Below are 18752 nucleotides of genomic sequence, written 5' to 3' on the forward strand. Positions count from 1 at the left end.
ATTATATATTATGATTATTGATGATTATTTTCTTCCTTTTTTTTCATTTAGACACATAAAGGCTTGTACAATACAGATTTTCTCATGTTCTTTGTATTCGGGCATGTTGAAGCAATTTATTCATTCGTGATTCCAAGAAAGCCTGCACACCATCTGGTACTCGAGGCCCTAATGACAATGAAATATGCACCAATGGATGTATGATGGCATAATTCTCTTTCCATTACTTCTTGTTCAAGAAAATGGATTCCAAATATCCTGCAAAGGATTGCGCTCAAGTTCCTGGCGGTGCAGTGCAACAACTGGTTCCTGATTCTCTTTCAGCAACTTTTGTCTCGATAGCCATTAAAAGTGCAGCATTTGTTTGCTCGCTCGTCTTTTATGGGATCGGTGCCAGGTCTTGTTCGCTTCAAATAACCTCCCGGAGGCTCGGCACGATAAGATAGAGAGAGCTCGTCTCGCCAGAGGCTGCGGTCGAGTCCACCTTTGCGATGAACATGACGGACAGGGACTCGGTTGATGAATCAGACACGGCTATCGATCATAATTTTCTTCTTTTTGTTTTGCCTGGAAACATCCAGAAGAGATCATCCAATTACACAAGTCAGCACACTTTTGTGAAAGTTGTTTTGCGTGTTGTTCTTTATACCGGGACAAGCTGCTATTTTAGATCTCAATCTTCAATTTGCTTTAACATACACACGTTCCACAGGAATGGCCGGAAAGTACAATGACTAAGCAGAATCGCCCAGCGTCCCAATAGCAAAGTGAATCCACAATCTACAGAACCAAATTTCCTGTCGGCCAAGTCCCCTGTTCTCCCTATTTTTTTCCTCCGTAGGGGGGTTGCGTTAATGAACCAACGAAGCCTGTCCAAAGTTGATTACCTCGTGTCAACGAAGCAGGCCGAGGCAAGTTCCTGAAGCCATTTAATGACTACGCCTCACCGGATTGAAATATTGCGCTAGTGCCATTATTAATTATGATTAAAATGACAATTTTCACTCAGAGTTTCATTCACGAGAGAATTATGCGAATATGCTCCAATAATGCAGCCTTTGCCACGGCCGGCAAAGTCATTACTAGATTTAGTTCAAATATCTGCCAGCTCGGGGAAGTTGTAAAAGGACGTGGCGCCAGGTCAGCTCGAGGTAGGGCGTCAATGTGCCAATTAAGACCGTTGCGCTTCCTTTTCACACCAGTCCCGCGCTCTGTTCGTCTCTCTCCGTTGTTTTCCTTTGTCTGTCTCGTCTCTGTTTATTCGTCTTACAGAGTTAGAGGGATTGCGTCTCCCTGGGGGGGTTCCCAATGCTCTTTGGTAGAATTGTATCACATTTCAACGAGATTCACATTTTAGTCGTTAGCCCTCATGGTGGTGTTTGTCAGCATCTGCTCAACGAAATGAATTTGTTTACGTAATCCATATATAATGAAATGCCCATATTGTACTGAGCAGCCAAATGCTTTTCCTCTTGGCAATCGCTAGTTCTAATGGTCCCCAAAAAGCAAACCACTTGTAGAGTTAATCCTTTAGCCGCTCAGTGAGCTGAAGTCTCATTTACTGACAGCTCCCCTCGTGATTTACATTCTGTTTGGAGCGCTGTCTCGTTAACTGAGTCGTTTACTTGGTTACCCTATCTGGAGGTTTCTATCGTGCCGAAGAAACATATTATTTGGACACACGTAAACACTGTTATCTTGAATTTCCGAGATGTGAGCCTGTCCTTTGTTCCCGTCACTGTGTCGTCGTCGTTGAAATGCTTTTTAATTTACCTGTCAATCATTTTATTCTTGTGTGATCGTTGTGTATCATTATAGTCACTTCTCCCGCCCGTGTACTGAAAATAGATCATTTCCATGTTTATTGGCATCGCTGGAAGGATCTGATAAGTGGGTGTGAAAAGTGGTTGTGTTAGGTAATCCGCACTGTTTATCTTGTTGCGCCGTAAAAGTAGCGCGGGTGCTCTGTGCGGTCGGAGTGAGGCGAATGTTTCTTCGTCTCTCGCAAATCATTTCTGTTCGGGCATTGTCTGAGAACACATTCATCAGGCAGCTACACTGATTTGTAATTAAGTTTAATTAGCAATAGTTAATACAATCTGCCCCCAGAGATGTTTACCATTTGAGACTGCAAACCTGGAGGCTAGTCGGAGCTAATGAAAGGCCTGCTACTATTACCTTATTGATCAATTTATGCTCCCTTATTAATAAGAAGACAAATGATTTGGCGTGAGGCATTTGGAGCTCAACACTAATTAAAGCCCCAGAACTAACAAATACAAAGGTGAAATGAATGTTCAGAATTGTGATTCAAAGCTGCGAGATATTGATTTTGCATTTGGTCTTTTGAAGTGTAGTGAAATTATCTTCAAATTGAGGTCGACTGTTGGATAATACGAAACCATCTAGCGGAAAGGGAATGCAGAGTGCAACGGTGTCATGCTCACTCATTTCGGAATAATCCGCATGATTTGAGAAAAATTGAGATTTCTTTAAATTTTACAGGTTTTGAATGCGGAATTTTCTGCAGTCGAGGCTCCAAACAAAAACAAAGATGGTACCAGAAAAACTGACATTTATTTCGGAACACTTTCAACTAATGATAATAATCATCTTGGAAACGCCTGTTAATTACTTCTTTGTTTGACCTTCTTTGCAAAACGCATTTACTCTAAGCACCCTTTCGAAATGAACCTTACGAGGGCTATTTTTTTCGAGACGGACAATAGCATTGCAAAAATGATGCAGACTCAAAGAAACCTATTTAAGGCTAATGTGCTACTTTAGCTCCTCAGAAATGGAAATTAGTGTTGGTTGGTCTTTCAAATGACCAAGGTCTATAGAAAGTTAACCATAATAATCATTAATAATCAAGCAAATTATGTCTTGAATATCTGGGTAATATTCTTGCTGATGCTTACAAGGCTCATTTAAATGGTAATATCCTTTAAGACATAATGCTGTGTCAAGAAAACACGGCGTGATGCTTTGTGGCCTTGTGATAGCCTTTGAAAGTTGCGTATAATCGAAAACATCCACAAACATCTATTACTAAAGTACGACCCTGAATATTTTTATTTTGTAACATTAAGTAGTGCGTTCTCAATATACTTGACAATCTATGTTCCTACTCTTACATGTGTGTCAGAAAGGTTCCAAGACTTGGGTGACAAAGAGTTTTATTTCAAAGCTAAACTATGAACTCCAATGTTTTCCCTTGGAAGTAATTCCCCTTGGAGTCCATCACGTTTCCCCAAGGGTTTCTGGCACATTTTCAAGTGCTCCTCACTTTCATGTACAAAATCGTCTTAATATTGTCCACGTCTTCAAAATGGGACTACTTTAATGACCCTCTTGAGCTAGGGAATGAGCGAGGAAAAAATTACATAAAGCCAGGTCACGGGAGTTACTTTGAAGGTGAAAACTAGTAGCTTGGAAATGAATCTTTGGTTATTCCAGTCCTAGAACTTTTCTGACGCATCTTCTACAGTCAAGACTTTTGGGACCAACTTGCTGTGCCTGGTGTCTATAATTGCATATATTACGTAAGCCCCCCTGGTGAGATGTTCTGAGCATGGAGGTCTCGGAGATCCACCGTAGGGATTGTATCGCACAGCTAGATTGGCGTCCCTCTGGTGGACTGGGAGGTCTGAGTTGCCATGCTTAACCTGCTTCCCACAGGACCATGAGTGGAATGGCTGTGACCCAATTCAGGGGATGAAACCATCTTAAGGCACAGCCTAAGCAACTCTTCTGAAGCGGGGCAGTCAAGACTTTGGGAGATTTCAAATGCCTGGTCGTTACTTCCCATGAGACATCATGACTACAATATCGAAGTCTCATAACTAAGTTTACCACTTTCTATTTCAGTCTCATCCGAATACAATCATATCTCGCCTTGTCCTAGTTCTCCCATAATTGAATCACCATGTCGGAAGGTGTACCGCACTCCACAGCGCTGCAATTTGACTCGTACAGAACATGACAGTTTCGGGTCCCTGAAACTTGATTTAGCGCTGCGTCATCTTTAAGATATGTGGCTCTCTGCTTTACTGCAAGATTCCTGCTTTGAGCATCTCGTATGTTAATTACCCATCGTACTATTCACCAGGAATCACCTCACCTGACCTCTTCAAATTATTTGAGTACATTACCTTTTACGCTTTTCAAACCCAAAAAAATCTCATTCCACAGAAGCTACACAGTCTTTGTTAGAAATATGTGAAGGCTAAATTAGACAAGGGATATGAGAATAGAATCATTCCTTTGAATAAGCTCACAAGGGGGCCAGAACATTCATTCCTTTGTCAAAGCAATGTGTGTGAAAGAATATCTGTTATTTTGCTTTCCAATTTTTATTTTTTTTTTACACGCAACGGCAAGCAAGACCACCCTCAAACAGCTGTCCACAATTTTTATCCTTCCTTTCGTGCAACAACAATGGATCCTTTCACCGTGGCCGTTATGACATTTAATTTCAGTCAACACAGGTATAATTGATAACATTAATTACATCCCTGTTTCCTTTTTGATAAGCCAGTGCATGCAGGGTGTGCATATTGGATCAATTGAACGGTTGTTATACGCTGACTAGATTGTGAGCTATAATTAAATAACCATTATTGAAAACCCTGGAGCAACAATATTCGCTCTTGGGTGAATTATTTTGTGAAATATAATGTGTCTTGATGGAGGGAGTAAATAATCACCGGTGGTAAGCTAACATGTTTTTTTGCCTCTGGAAACGTGTTTGAAAGTTGAGCACTAGCATCATGAATTTGGTTGTTTGTTGCATGCCAAAAAGTGGATCATCTGAACATTTCACCAGCAATCTCGAGGTACCATATATGAATGGTCTTTGAGGGTTTCTTCTACGAGAATCCATTGTGCCAATTATGTGGATGCAACTGAACCCAAATTGGGTTTTGGTTCTCCAGAAGAAGGCCTAGCCTCCTTCGGTTACCGGCTGCTTTGATATCTTGTAGCCATAGGAGACTATAAATCACCAGAGGGGGGGAAAAAAAAAATTCCATTATCAACAACAAACAAGCAACCGGCCAGGAATTTTTCATTCCGCTGATTCATTTAAAGTGGATACATACAGAAAAATGTCAACTTTCAAATGCATAAATAGCATATTCCCCGGTGGTGTATTCACGACCACCTTCATTTATCTAATAGCCAGAAGAAAATCGGGACCATGGCCGCCCTGATGAAAGCAGCTGGTTGCTCACCAAAATTACAGATGGACTCATACCACAAATTTCCCAACACAGATCAATACAGTCAACTCTAAATTCCTTGCTCTTTTGTAATCCAGTATGTGAAGCTCTCCAGAGCTTTTTACCCAGGTGAGACATCAGAATGGAAAAACCTATTGTATTCTTTTAATGAACCTCAACCCGAGCCTGTCACTCCCCTCAGGGGGCCTTCAGTTTCAAAAGATATACCGAAGCAAGAAGTTCATCCCTCAAAAAAAGCATCGTCTTTGACTATTCCGAGGTGCTCGCTTCTATTTGATCATTTCAAAAAGAAGGGTGAGGAATTGTCACTGACTTGGATTGAACACATATTGGGTGGTCTTACCTAACAGGAAAGGAAGACATCTGCATTCCTACGCCTTCGATCGATGTTTTTGAAGATTCTCATGTCACTTTCTTGCGCATTGGGATTAACCTATATGCCTGCCTGGCTTGTGTAACATGACAAACTCGGAAAACATTGATTCCAGTCAGTCAAAAGGCTTTTCACATGTAGGTAAAGGCGTAGCTTTACTGACAGTTTGTGATTTTATTGATTTATTGCCTGAGCAAAACATCCTACTGTGAAAAACACTTAAGAGTGCCTCTGTTGGTTTGAACTCCACAGTTAAGCCACTCCCCCTGTCACCGTTGGAGACCCAGTCGTCCACGCCCGCCGGAGGTGCGAGCGAGCGCCAAGCGTTGGAGTCGCGGGTGCGGGCGGTGGAAGAGGAGAATCGGGCGCTGCGCCGCGAGCTCAGCCGACCACCACGGAGCCCCTCGTCGCGCCTTCCGTACGGCGGTCACCATGGCAACCAAAGCAGAGCCCATTCAGAGGAGGGCACCGGTGATAATGAGGGCCAGAAAGCTGCTGCAGTGGGGAACAGCTCAGACTGTGTCCAGCAGCCAGTGGTGGACAAGTGTGAGGTGAGGCGTTTCGACTTAACGTTCAGCGCTAGACGAATTGAAAGCGCTGACTTTTCAGACTAGGTTTAGATTTTTGATTCTCTCATTAGTCTGATCTCTGACGCCGGGAAACGGATCAGACGGCTGGTATCGTGTGAGAAGTGCGGCATTGCCGTGCTGTGATCTGATAGTGCTCCCGCAGCGGCGCAGCACATTTTAGCTCAGTGGGAGGATGACCAGAATGAAGATAGTGTATCTCGACACTAGCTCAATAAAAACTCCAAAGCGTTTGGGGAGTCAACTGACAGTCAGAAATAAGTCCAAAAGCTTTTCATTTTTACAACTTGACACATCTAGGGAGACCATCCGATAGGGCTGTCCTGTAATGTTTGGATTAGAAAAGAAATGTACAGTGTATAGTATTTCCCCATGTACTTTATATAAATAAACACAGAGGGGACAAGATTCAATTATGTCGCCACGCCAACTCGTTAGATCAAGTATGAGGTTTCATTGCTCGTCCCGCCAAATGTTTTCTTGTTTTTCAACTGCGAAGTGGAAACATGGTGACGAGTGTCGCGTTGTGACCGTCGTGCTAGCCTACACGATCACATGCAAAACATGCTAGCGCTAGCATTAGCGCCGCCAATTTTGTATAAGCAAGAGGAAAGAGAGGAAAAACTAGCTGAGTTATTAAATAAATACATACACAAATAAATGCATAAATAAATAACGTTATGAAAATGAAATTAATTAATCAATAAAATGGCAGGCTTGTAGTAGTACTGATATTAATTTACTCGTTGATTCACTGATCATATGCCATATAGGAACTTCAGCACACACACTATGTGGTAGATTTTTCTGTGAAAGCACACATTATAGAGAATAATACGCATGTATAATGGAAAGTAGAAGCGGCAAAATAAATTATTTCAAGGTGTCTCTTTTGCCAACTGAAGGTTTAACTGATTTGCCTCCTCCGCATTTTCAAGGAGTCGCACTTCTTGTACTTTCTCACTCGTGGGTGTATGTAGTGTCCTTAGACGTTGTCTTATCACCTCAGCCTACTTTAACACCAAAGCTTGTCAGTCATGCGTATTTTTTTGGCTGAGCATTTTTCGTATGCAAACGGAATACAGAGAAGGCTTGTGGGCTGGAAGTACAAAAATCGAAAAGAGGCCAGTCTGACTCGGACACTAGTCCGGCAGTGCGTGCACACGGCCGCTTGCTCACTTGGAGGGTTAGCCAGCCTGCCCTGACCCTTGAGGGGAGATTACAGTTGAAGCTTGGAGGGTGGAAACGAAAATGCGCACTGAGTTTTGACGTGTCAAGATGTCATCTGGAGCTAAAATTGGAGCCCTTTCCCGGGGGCAGTGAGGGAGAAATCCTGCAAAATAAGTTAAAGCAAGTGACTCTTCTTTCACTACCCCTCTAAATGTTTAAGACGCTAATGCCAGACCCGTATAATAGGAAATAAGAAAACCTTTAGCACATCTGTGATTTGGAAACTAAAACAGACAATAATAGTGGTGTTGAGAATAAGAATAAGTGAATAAAGCTCAAATCCTTACAATAGCTTTCATTTCACTTCACATTCTAAGTCAAAACAGAAGGGAAAAAAAAGAATCATACGTTTTATTCCTTTAAAGAAGCGCATTGAAAATAAATGAGCCCCCCCCCTCAGAAAATATAGCGCGGTGACACTCTTTAAACTCGTGACAAAGGGATCACACAGACAAAGGACACAGAAAACAACATTAAGATGAAGTCTCATGCACCAACAAGGAAATTACTCCAAAAGTCCCAGCTAAAGGAAAATGAAAGGTTTATTTCTACACGGCAGGTTTATAAAATGCTCATCCTGATAACAAATCTACGCCTGTCAGTTTTTCTATTCCAACTCTGCTCTGACACATTGGATGCAGATTTCACACAATGCTCTTAACCCACTTTTTCACACGTCAAATCTGACTTAGCATAAACAACATTTTGCGATTCTCGGGCTGATTAAAAAGTCCAGGCAAATCCTCTCGCTGTCTGGCTGCTTGCTATCACGGTGACAGATGGACAAAATACAAGGCTACAAGCATGCGAGCAAGCCCCCATCGACCCGTATAATTGAGATCTGACCCGGCCCGTTCGGTGGCCTTGACGGACAGCGAAGACCTCGCGTTATTGTGATCATTCAAACATGTACATCACTTTAATTTGGCATTTCTGTAATTCTTGTTTTTATATCCTGGTTGTCGTCCAGTTGTTTTATACTTGTCCTTGCTTTTTATTCTTGTTTTTACTTGCCATGTAGCACTTTGAGATTCCTCCGAATATAAAGTGCGTTATAAATATAATTTATTATTATTATTATTATTATTATCACGTTCGCCGTTGAACAAAAAGCTATTCGAGCAAATGCCCAAACACCTTCTGTCGGCACACGATGACAAAGAATTGAGTTTATCTTTGTTCATAACGTCATTCAACCCAAAGCAATCTTGCCACATTGGTGGGGCGCCGAGACATCAATTCCCCCAAGACAGCGTTGCATTATTAACCCACATATTGTTACTTTGGCTAGGGAACACTTTAGGAAAACTGCTGTCAGCAATCACATTTCACCGCAACATCTTTATTTACAATACATTTTACAGCAAATAATGAGATGTGTTCATTTTGTGGTTTGGAACGCTTGAAAATTCCGACTTGAATTCTATTTTCGGGTAGGAACAACATTTTTATAGCATCTCTTGGGGGTTGGTATATTTTTCAGCAAATTTGGCAATTTGGCCTCTGAGTCACTCACGGATACATCAAATTGATTCTTTATATTTTTCTTCTTTCCACAGACCATCCACGTCGCAATCGTTTGCGCTGGTTACAATGCGAGCCGAGATGTGGTGACCCTGGTTAAATCCGTCCTTTTCCACAGGTACGTTTTTTTTTTTTTTTTTAACACAATCGTGTGATATGTTTCGAGCAGTAAGGAATTTGTTATTGATTCTAGCAACAGGTGTTTGTGGCAAAAAGAAAAACAACCACATTTAGGCAATCGGACTTCATTTGCACAATAACACACTGGGTTAGGAACAAAATTTCACAAACTTCAGTTATCCTATCTCGGAAAAAAAAAAGTCAAATGTAATCAGTTAAATCCCTCCAATGCTACATTACACCAGATCCTGTTGCGCTGTGCAAGCACCATACTGCTTCTTAAAAATGCACGTACGGTACGCTTCTGAAATAATGGATGGTGGAGTATCTTCTTCGTCTTTGGTTCATTGAATTTCTATTCACAATTAATGCTCTCACTGCCGGATGGAGTGCATTATGATCCACCACTCAGGGGTTGTTTTAGTGCGAAAATGGCCACTCAGGTGTGGCCAAAGCACAGAGAGGTTGACTAGGCAGGGTTGGGGGGGGGGGCTCTTCGGCACACATTTCAGTAATTGGGTCGAGCACTTTTCATAATCAGAGCAAATGTCCTCAGCATTTCCTTCCATTAGTCTTTTGATTAATTCACTCCTTAAAGCCAACAGTTGCTAGGACCACGGCGGGTGGGGTGATTTATTTCAACAGAGCATCCAGGGTTGAACGAGTCTTCCAAACAACCGTAAAAGTTTGTTCCACCTCATAAGTACGTTTCCGTTACACTCTTAACCAAACGGGGAGAGAGAATGGATTTTTTTTTATGGACGTTCAGTTGCCTGACTGAAGGTGCTCTCTGTACATTGAATTAACCGAGGCAAGGTCGCAACAGATTGTTCTTGACTCCCAGCTTTGGACACGTTGATATGATTTAGATCTTAAAAAGGGTATGCCGACTTGAAGCTAATTGGAGGTGACTTTGGCAGGACAAACACAACTATCCTACGCTCAAAGCAGATGATGAGCTTGGCTTTGTACAGGAATGACCCTTTTTTTTTTTTTTTTTTTTTAAGCTATGAAGCGGTCACCAATAGAGCGGCTAATATTCCAACACCCCGAGGCAATGTTGAATCAAACGAGGGCTTTAAATGTTGACTCACTGTTGTTTTGCCACTGAGTGACAAGCATTCGAGTCGACAGCACCCTGCGAGATCAGCCATGCTGGCCCATCCTCTCATAGAGTGGAACATTGTGCTGAAATTGAACGGATTGGATCAGCTGGGCCATTGATTGCCAAACACCACGGGACCCTGTCATTACACAACCTGCTGTATTTAGCAAATCGGCTCTCGTCCCGTACTGCCTCAATCATAGTCAATATCTGATGAAATACCGCTTGTGATATTCCCTCCAGAAATGGAATCACTTTGCAGTCTTGTTAGTTGACTTTCCTGTCAACTACCTTTCTGATTTCTGACCTGTATCGCCGACCTCACACCTTCAACAAAAGTGATTAAACTGGGCGCACAAAGAGGAGAGCTTTTGGTCAATATTGCTTTCACTCATTGTTCTCTCGTGTCACTGTCTTAATGATTTAATGGGCCACCTTTTAGTGTTGCTTACTGCACAGGTCTGATGTGCTTAAAGGAGGCGAATAGAATTGACTTTTTAATTGCTTGTATACAAATAGTTAGGTCTCCGGACTGGGTGTCTACCCACCCGTCAAGTGTGAAATTAAACAACCTTCACACAATCCCATCGACGGTCATCTCGTATTTGAGGAGAGATTTTATAGCGATGATGGAGCTCCCCGTGGGGAGTTTAGGATTTTGGGGTTTTGCGCTCAAGTAACTCATCCCAGCCACCATCTGCCCCACTTAGGAACTGCTCTCTTGCCTAATTCAGCCCACGGCTGGTATCAAACTGTGTCCTTCCATTCCCCAAGTCCCCGCCCTTGATTCCACTGCCAAATCTAAATGGGGTTAAGGTCTCCAGGCAAGTCGATGTATTAAAATGGTATCTCCTGCTTCAGCCCAGTATATCCTGACACCTTAATTTGTGCTGAAGTGAGATCGCGGACCTTTGCTCCAGATTCCAGACTGCTCTGTTTTTGGGCCATGGCATTTGGTTTTCCTAAGACCTGACATTTGTGCAGTCCCAATCCATTGAGCACCTCATAGCATCTTTCATGGTTTCAACGACGGTGTGGCCCAATTTTATTTTCCTTGCCTTTACTTGTTTGCTTCATGTCGTTATGGCAAGCAGGGAACATGTCTTACCACAATTTATTACCAGGTGAAACATGCAGAGCATTTTAAAGAGCAGCCAACGGAAAGCTATTACATATTTACAAGCGGTGATCATTCAGGAGAGAAACTACTAAATTCCTTAATTAGCCTCAACAGATTTCTTTACCGCTACCTTTCTGAATGCACATATAAGGGTGACTGTGATGGTTAATGCTGTCATGGAAACGGCTGGCATTGTCCTCGATGTGAAGGTAAAGGTTCACGCTTTAGAAATATCCTTTCTCGATTCACTCCTAGCCAACAAATAAATCGACATCTCCGTGGAGAGCATTGCGGAAGGCGTGACCCTGATTATCATGATGTGCTTGACACATTCACTTTTTTTATTTTAGCACAAGCCCCCAGTAAAATGAATGATGTTATTTGTCCAAAGAATATCGGGGCATTATTTGCGCTGACATCTTGTACGGAGGCGGCGCTGCATCTCTCTTGTGCACCTCTTAGACTCTCCTCCAGTGAGTGCAGCTGACGCATTGATTCCCAAAGTCATTCAACCTATGTTGTCCCGTGGCGCTCACTTCCCCCTGTTAAGTTTCTCTAAATCTTGACCTGATTTAGATTCCCGAATACCTCCTAAGTGCGTCCACCCTTTCTGACAAGCACACAAGCCAGTGTTTGGTGAAATGCATTTAGCAGCATAAATCCCTTTAAGCTGTCTCATCTAATTTCAAAGGAGTCCCAGGATAAAAGATGCAGTTCCTCCTGGGTCAGACTTTATTGTCTCTTCTGTATAAAGCCTTAGCCGTCCTGTCTGATGAATCATCTCCTTCATGGCGTTGTGTCTCCCCGAGGCCGGCACGCCGCGCTCCGTCCAAACGATATTTAGATTAGCAAAAACAATCTCCGCTAATGGTCGACAGAGTTGCTTGCTCCGGTGGTTTCATGCATATCGCACAGTCTTCATCAGCAGATGCAGTTTAGCCGAGGAAGACCGTTAAGTGGACAGGACTCGTTCGGGTTAGTTAGTTCGTCAATTGATTTGATTGACGTTATTACCAAAACGATTTAGGCTTTAGCTAGCGCTATTATTGTGACACCAATTCAATAAATGTGCTGTATTGAAGATATCAACGTGGCATGAAATTCGAAGCAAAACTTATGCCTCTAAACTTCGTAGAGATCATTTTTCAAAGTAGGACAATCTGTGTAAGAAACTGTGGTTTGACGATGCATTTCAATTTCTCATTGAAGCATATTTGAATTTATAGAATGCTTTGAAGCTTCCCGTGAAAGTGCATAAAATATATTTAAGCCTCGGCGTGTATGTGCATGCGTGTCCACAGGCGGAACCCCCTCCATTTCCATTTCATCACCGACTCCATAGCTCAGCAAATCCTGTCGTCTCTGTTCCACACCTGGATGGTTCCTGCTGTCCGGGTCGACTTCTATGACGCAGATGAGCTGAAGGTGAGAAATACCTGCTCCCGTTTGCTTCGGTGACTCGGCGCTTTGCCTCCCGTCATGCTACCTGTCCCTTGTATAATTACTGCACTTTTAATACACTTCACCCTACAAAGCCTTCTGATCTGGGAAAAAAAAACCTCATTGTTTACTAAAAAGTTTGGAAAGAAATAACATAGGGTAGCGATGAAGTACGTTTACGATAGCATTAGCAACACAGGCGAAATACTGCAGCATGTTAGTTTTGCAGCAACGCAACGAGTGCCCCGGGTGTGATGGATGTCATGTTAACTCCATTTGAAGAGTTTTATGCAAACAGCATCCTTTTCCCACCGACAGCGGAGAGCAAGCAGTGCCGCTCGCGCCTTAGCGACAGGCAACTGTCCTACAGATGATGACGCTCAGTGAAAATAAGCGCTTAAATGTGTATTCGGAGCACTTTTTTTTCCCCCCCCCAGACTACTTGTCAAAACGCATACATTTCTGGAAGCAAAATGGCCAAAAGTGCCCTGTTTTAATATCCAACTTGTCTAAGTTTAGCAAGCAAAATGAAACCATATTTTAAGATAGTTTGCCTTCCAGATATAGTTTGAGTTTTGAATAATATCTACGGGGTATCACCAATTCTCATATAATGTACAAGAGCAGCGGGTCCTTATTTAGTATGAGATAAAGTAAAAAAAAAAAAAGAACTCTACATGGTCCATTTTTCCATATTCAGTGGAATGATAGTTTTTTTTTTTAACAAAATACAAATAATCTACCCCCATCTACTGACACCCACGTCACTCACCAAGTCAGGCCCCATTTTTTAAAGCCATATATACTCAAAGTCAGAGCTAAAACAGGTAAAGCAAATTTTTATCCACTTAATCAACTCGTAAGAATATTTTAATAATTACCTACGATCCCCGTTAAAACACTGACAGATTGTTGTGTTTATTGTCTCATTGCGCTAATGATGCAGTCTGAGGTGTCGTGGATCCCCAACAAGCATTACTCTGGAATCTACGGTCTGATGAAGCTGGTGCTCACCAAGACGCTTCCGCCAGATCTCCAAAAAGTCATCGTCCTGGACACAGACATCACGTTTGCCACGGACATCGCCGAGCTGTGGGCCGTCTTCCACAAATTTAAAGGTAGCACTTTGGCTTATTGGGAATTTGACCAACTTTCTGACTCGAAGAACAGCAAACTATGAATTCACAATCAATTAGTCAAATTTGTTTTTTTTAACATTTTTAAATTATTAACCAAATACTTATGATGCAGTACATAAGATCAATAATCAATACATTTTTACATTAGTATCAATTTTTAAGTCCCTAAAATGGTGTGGACTTATAATCATTATAAATCAAAATACTATTCCAATACTTTGCAAAACAGTAACTTTATTGAAAAGTAAGTTGTTACACAGAGTTCTAGACAGTTCACATAATGACCGAAAACCCAATTAGTAACTTTTTTCCACTTAAAGGATGCCTGGGCAGCGTTAAAGACATAAAAGGCAGCGCGTGTCACGGGGGCACAAAGTCCTGCGGGCAAATTCATCGGCAAAAGTTAAGGTTGCAGGAAGTCACGTAGGCGCAGGGATGGCAGCGAATCACTTAAAAGATTTATCGGAGCTGCTGTCCTATAGAGTGGCGCAGCCAGCAGCGCTTTGGATCAATCTTCATTAACAGTTGACTCCAATGCACCACCTCTGCCACCCGCTCCTCGCCCAGTCGGGCTCAGTCGTTCGTTCCCATTATGTTTAAGAGCAAAGGTAGGCCCCAACATTCCCTCAGAAGAAAAGCTATACTTCAATCGGAGAAACTTTTTATTTACTTGAGACAGTTCACATTTTCTTCGTAATGTTAGCCTTTTTTGCAGAAGATAAAAATCTTACATTATCTGTCTATCTGTGCTGCTCCACCGTTTGTTTATAAATACCCGGTTGATGGTTTTATTTGAAGAATCGTTGCCGCTTGTTGTGAAATGTTTTTTAAATTTTGTCGAAAATCAAAGTATAAAATTTAACAAGTTGTATCTTAAGGTATCACTATATTTGACATATAACATAATCTCAAGTAACCACAGGTTGTGTACAACATTTGTCACCTGTGATTTCTTTTTTTAATAGTACTCACAGCCTGCCATTTCGAACATTTCGGTTTGAATGAGTCATCTAATAAGCTTCCGCTGCCAGCCCGGTAATCTTACACAGGAATGAAGGGATGGATTGTAAACCATGAGGTGTGGAGTTGTTTTCAACCCTCAGAGAGTCGAGGAAGCTATTTTGAGGTGTTATCTGTAAAGCAAATTATAGATGAAACTCGAAATTACCAAAAGTCCTGCTCATTCCAGCGTTGCAAGGCATCTCATTTGGGTGCGTTACTATTTGCACAACCTCCATTTTGGGGAGTCTTAAATGAGTTTTTCTGTCATTTTTTAACATTAACTGATAAAAGCTGCAAGGTTTTGACTGTAATGACGTTTCTACTAATGCATTCCAGTTTTTTACATTGCGTTCAATGCCTTCTTTGGTCACTTTTACTCCCCCGGTGTTATTTGCCGATCGTCCTAAAGTGCTGGATTCTACTAATCGATAACCCCAAATGATATGCGACAGTATGTGCTCCGCTTTTAAACCAAACATGTTTATGGGGCCTCAGTGCATAATGACTGTCTGCGATGCTCTCAAATGTTTCTTTCGGTGTTGTCTTCATCGATCTGGCTGCTCCCTGCTTGTATTGTTTAGCGGCACTTCAAATGGGCTCTGAAGGATATTTTATTCTCGTCGAGCATAACTGCGGATGCACCGGACCTCGTGTTTCCTGTCAGCTTTAAAACGGTGGCCATCAGTGGATGTAATTTTACCCGGTGGTCTTTTCTCCCTGAATCAATTTGTGTTTTGCTGTACGATTATGGCAGCACGGTGTGTTGTCCACTTTTTGCCCCCCCCCCCCCCCCCCTCCCTTAAATGCTGACTTGCTGATGGGTTCTAAAACCGCAAGAGTGATGTACATCGTTTATCCATCCAATGTCAGAAATTCCTGCCGGTTTCCTGGAACCCCCACACCCCCCTCAATTCTAATCAGTTGATAATATAAGGTTGGGTAAGAGCTCTAGAGAAATTAAAAGTTGCACTCTAGACCCCATATTTCATTTTACCTTCATTCCCACGCCGCATGGCCTCCAGAAAGCGTAGTCCCTGACCCTTGCCACTTGGACAAATTTGAGAGGCGTGCAATGGTGTGTATCAAGCGGCGGAGGGCAGGCAGGTTAAGGTCAGGTGTTTAATGTCGAGGTGTGCGGGGGGGATTGAGCAGTGTGTTGTAATGCCTTTGAACTCATTAATTCTTCAACATCTCTCAGGAGTGCCATGGAGTCTCTTCAATAGATGTGCTCTGACTCCCCATTTATGAACATGATGTACAGTGCATGTCCCAGAGATGTTAATAGATTTCCTTCCTGTTGCCATATTATACCTTGTACTTTTTCGGAATCACATAATCATGGCAGTAGGAAATATGACTCAAAAATAAGTGGATGCCAATGGTCATGAAAGGTTGACACGATTGAAAAGTTAAATACAACTGAATTGCTGCACTAAGTCGGTGATTCTTTGAGTTTAGTCAGGTGATTTTTTTCCAGTTTCAAAATGTTTACTTGCCTCTTCTAGATATTTCTTCAAGGCAACAAACTCCTGTGTAGGTAGCAATCTTGTGCTCTCCCTCCATTTTAAAATAACACCCAAATCGCCCACTTTTGCTGTAATCCACTCAAGTCGTAAAATTACTGCTATTTTGAAAAACACTTCAAATTCCTCACCTAAAACTGGCTTGCCAAACAACCATTATAAGCAATGGAGTGTTTTTTTTTTTGCTATTGATCTAAAATTAATGTTACTGAGATTATTGTTGGTTAGTTAAATTGGCGAATGCAACATAATTGTGATAGATTTTTCTCCGATTCACTTAGTGAATAATAATAATAATCATCATGAAAATTCAATTCTCCGCTGAAGATTGACTTTAAAATAGATGCCCAACTAATCTGCCTTTATTTTATTTTCCTCAATGGCCTCCATTTAACCGTTCAGTTTTCTTCCATTGTCCACATCACTCCATGACACGCATTTGCATTGTTCAAAAGGTCAGCAAAACATGGCAGCACTCATTGAATGGAATCAATACATCACAAGACACGGGATTGTGACCATTGGAAAAAAAACCTCTCCTCATTTCCGCTCCTCATTCCGTTACTCACCGGAGCGTGATGCCTCTCATCACCACGGAGCACAGAAGTAAAAGACCGCCAGTCGCCCCTTTTGTCAAATGTAATCACACAGTCCCGTAAACATCGATTATACGTACATTTTCTGACATTTTCACAAAAAATCTCACTAAATAGTCCAAAATGCCATTTTAGCAAACACTTCTAATTAGCTGCCATCAGAAGCTAATTTTCTCCACCATGTTAGAACAAGCAAACTAATTGCAGGTGATGCTTGGGCAGTGTTACCTAGCCAAGTAGCTGCCCTTGAATTAGCAGCACTTAGCGTATTGCTGTGACACATCGTTTCTCTCTCATTCAGCACTTCAAACCTTGTGCGTCAAAAAGGCTTTTTAGCTGATCAGTTGGTGTTCAAGGGCAGCGGGACAAAGATGATGTGCCGGTGACAATCAATTGCCGCGCCCCGCCGGCTCGCAATTTAACGCTGTGTTTTGCTACACGTTATTTGTCTCCGTGCCGTCGGTTGCGATAAAAATCGCCTCGGTGGGCGTCACATTTCTTCCGCGTGCTCCTTTCCACAACATCCCCTCCCTTTTGGTCTGCCCACTTTGCTGCATTGCAGTAATACTAGTAAATATTCAACATTTATTAGCTCCAACTCCATCTGTTCATCTTCAGCTGGGACTGTTTGAAGTGCACAAAGAAACACAGCGGCAACGTTGCCAGGGCAATTGTGGCATAATACAGAGCACTGTGCTCTCAACACAACTTGTTGTTTACTGCCCACGTCTGTTGGAGCCAATGCTTTGCCCAACTCTTCCCATCCTCTACTTTGTAATAAGACTGCCCAAAAAAAAACAAATCCATGTATCCCTATTTATGTTTTCTTTTTTTCAATTCAGTTGCCTTTTCTCATGCACTTGGGATGCTCGTCGTTTGGCTGTCGTCATTTGTTGGTCAACTTCCACTTTGGTCTCTGTAGTGAAAACGGCCGACAACTCGCATCGCCGACGAAGGGTTTTGTAATTACATTGGCGCCATCACCGCGTAGCAATCAGGAACTCGTTACATATAGTTGTATTTGGTTGTTAAATGGTTCAACACCAATGCAAACACTTGAGGCTCATCAGTAGTATTAGCTGGCATGCTAGCCTAAGTAGCACAAACTAACAGGATTTTTTTCTTTTATTTTTAAGGCCGTCATTTCATTCTCGTCCTCTTACGACCGCTCTTCCGTTTTGCTGCTTTTCTATAATGCCAAGCTTTTTCAGTCAGGCTGCTTCTACAAAAGGGCTCCCATTTTGTGAAAGCCCGTTTTGTTTTATAGTCCTATCACTTTAACGGCAACAGTTAGCCAACCATTAAAGCTCTCTGTTAGCGGCCATTTTAACAAGCCTCACCTCAGTCACCACCTCTATTGTAGATGGGCCAAGGTTTAATGTGTGGGCTACACCTTCAATTAATTATTACATGCATCTAATCACATGTTAAGCTACGTATTGACCGAGATTCCAAGTAGGGGCCTGGAAAGCTTTTGCTGATTTACAAAATCAATCTAATTTAAAACGAATAATGCGCATTTTTCTGCTTTGAAGATTGAAGAAATAAAACCGCTGATTCAGTGGCTGACAGCTGAACGCTTTGTTTGAATCCAGACGGTGATGAGAACTATTTGCTTTCGTGGCGTTTATTTCTTTGATGAATTTATTTCAAAAAAGGTGTCTGTGTCCTTGGGTCCTTGTTTTATTTTAGTTTTTTGTCTACCAAGTCTTTTTTGTTTCCTTGATAGCCAGCGAAGACTTCCAGCCCC

The 18752-nt window shown here is 42.0% G+C and overlaps 1 protein-coding gene across 5 annotated transcripts in view; it reads left to right on the forward strand.

The window, feature by feature from the left end:
* large1 (LARGE xylosyl- and glucuronyltransferase 1) overlaps positions 1–18752 on the forward strand; it is a 112249-nt gene that overhangs the window by 84310 nt on the left and 9187 nt on the right. For all 5 annotated transcript variants that reach the window (XM_085902023.1, XM_085902024.1, XM_085902025.1 and 2 more), the window contains 4 exons: positions 5869–6167; positions 8993–9075; positions 12604–12727; positions 13689–13860. In XM_085902023.1, the coding sequence (XP_085758149.1) occupies positions 5869–6167; positions 8993–9075; positions 12604–12727; positions 13689–13860 (678 nt within the window). The remainder of the gene's footprint in view (positions 1–5868; positions 6168–8992; positions 9076–12603; positions 12728–13688; positions 13861–18752) is intronic.

The sequence above is a fragment of the Syngnathus leptorhynchus genome, chromosome 21, assembly GCF_054491065.1.
Source record: "Syngnathus leptorhynchus isolate UIUO chromosome 21, UIUO_Slep, whole genome shotgun sequence".
NCBI classification, from domain to species: domain Eukaryota; kingdom Metazoa; phylum Chordata; class Actinopteri; order Syngnathiformes; family Syngnathidae; genus Syngnathus; species Syngnathus leptorhynchus.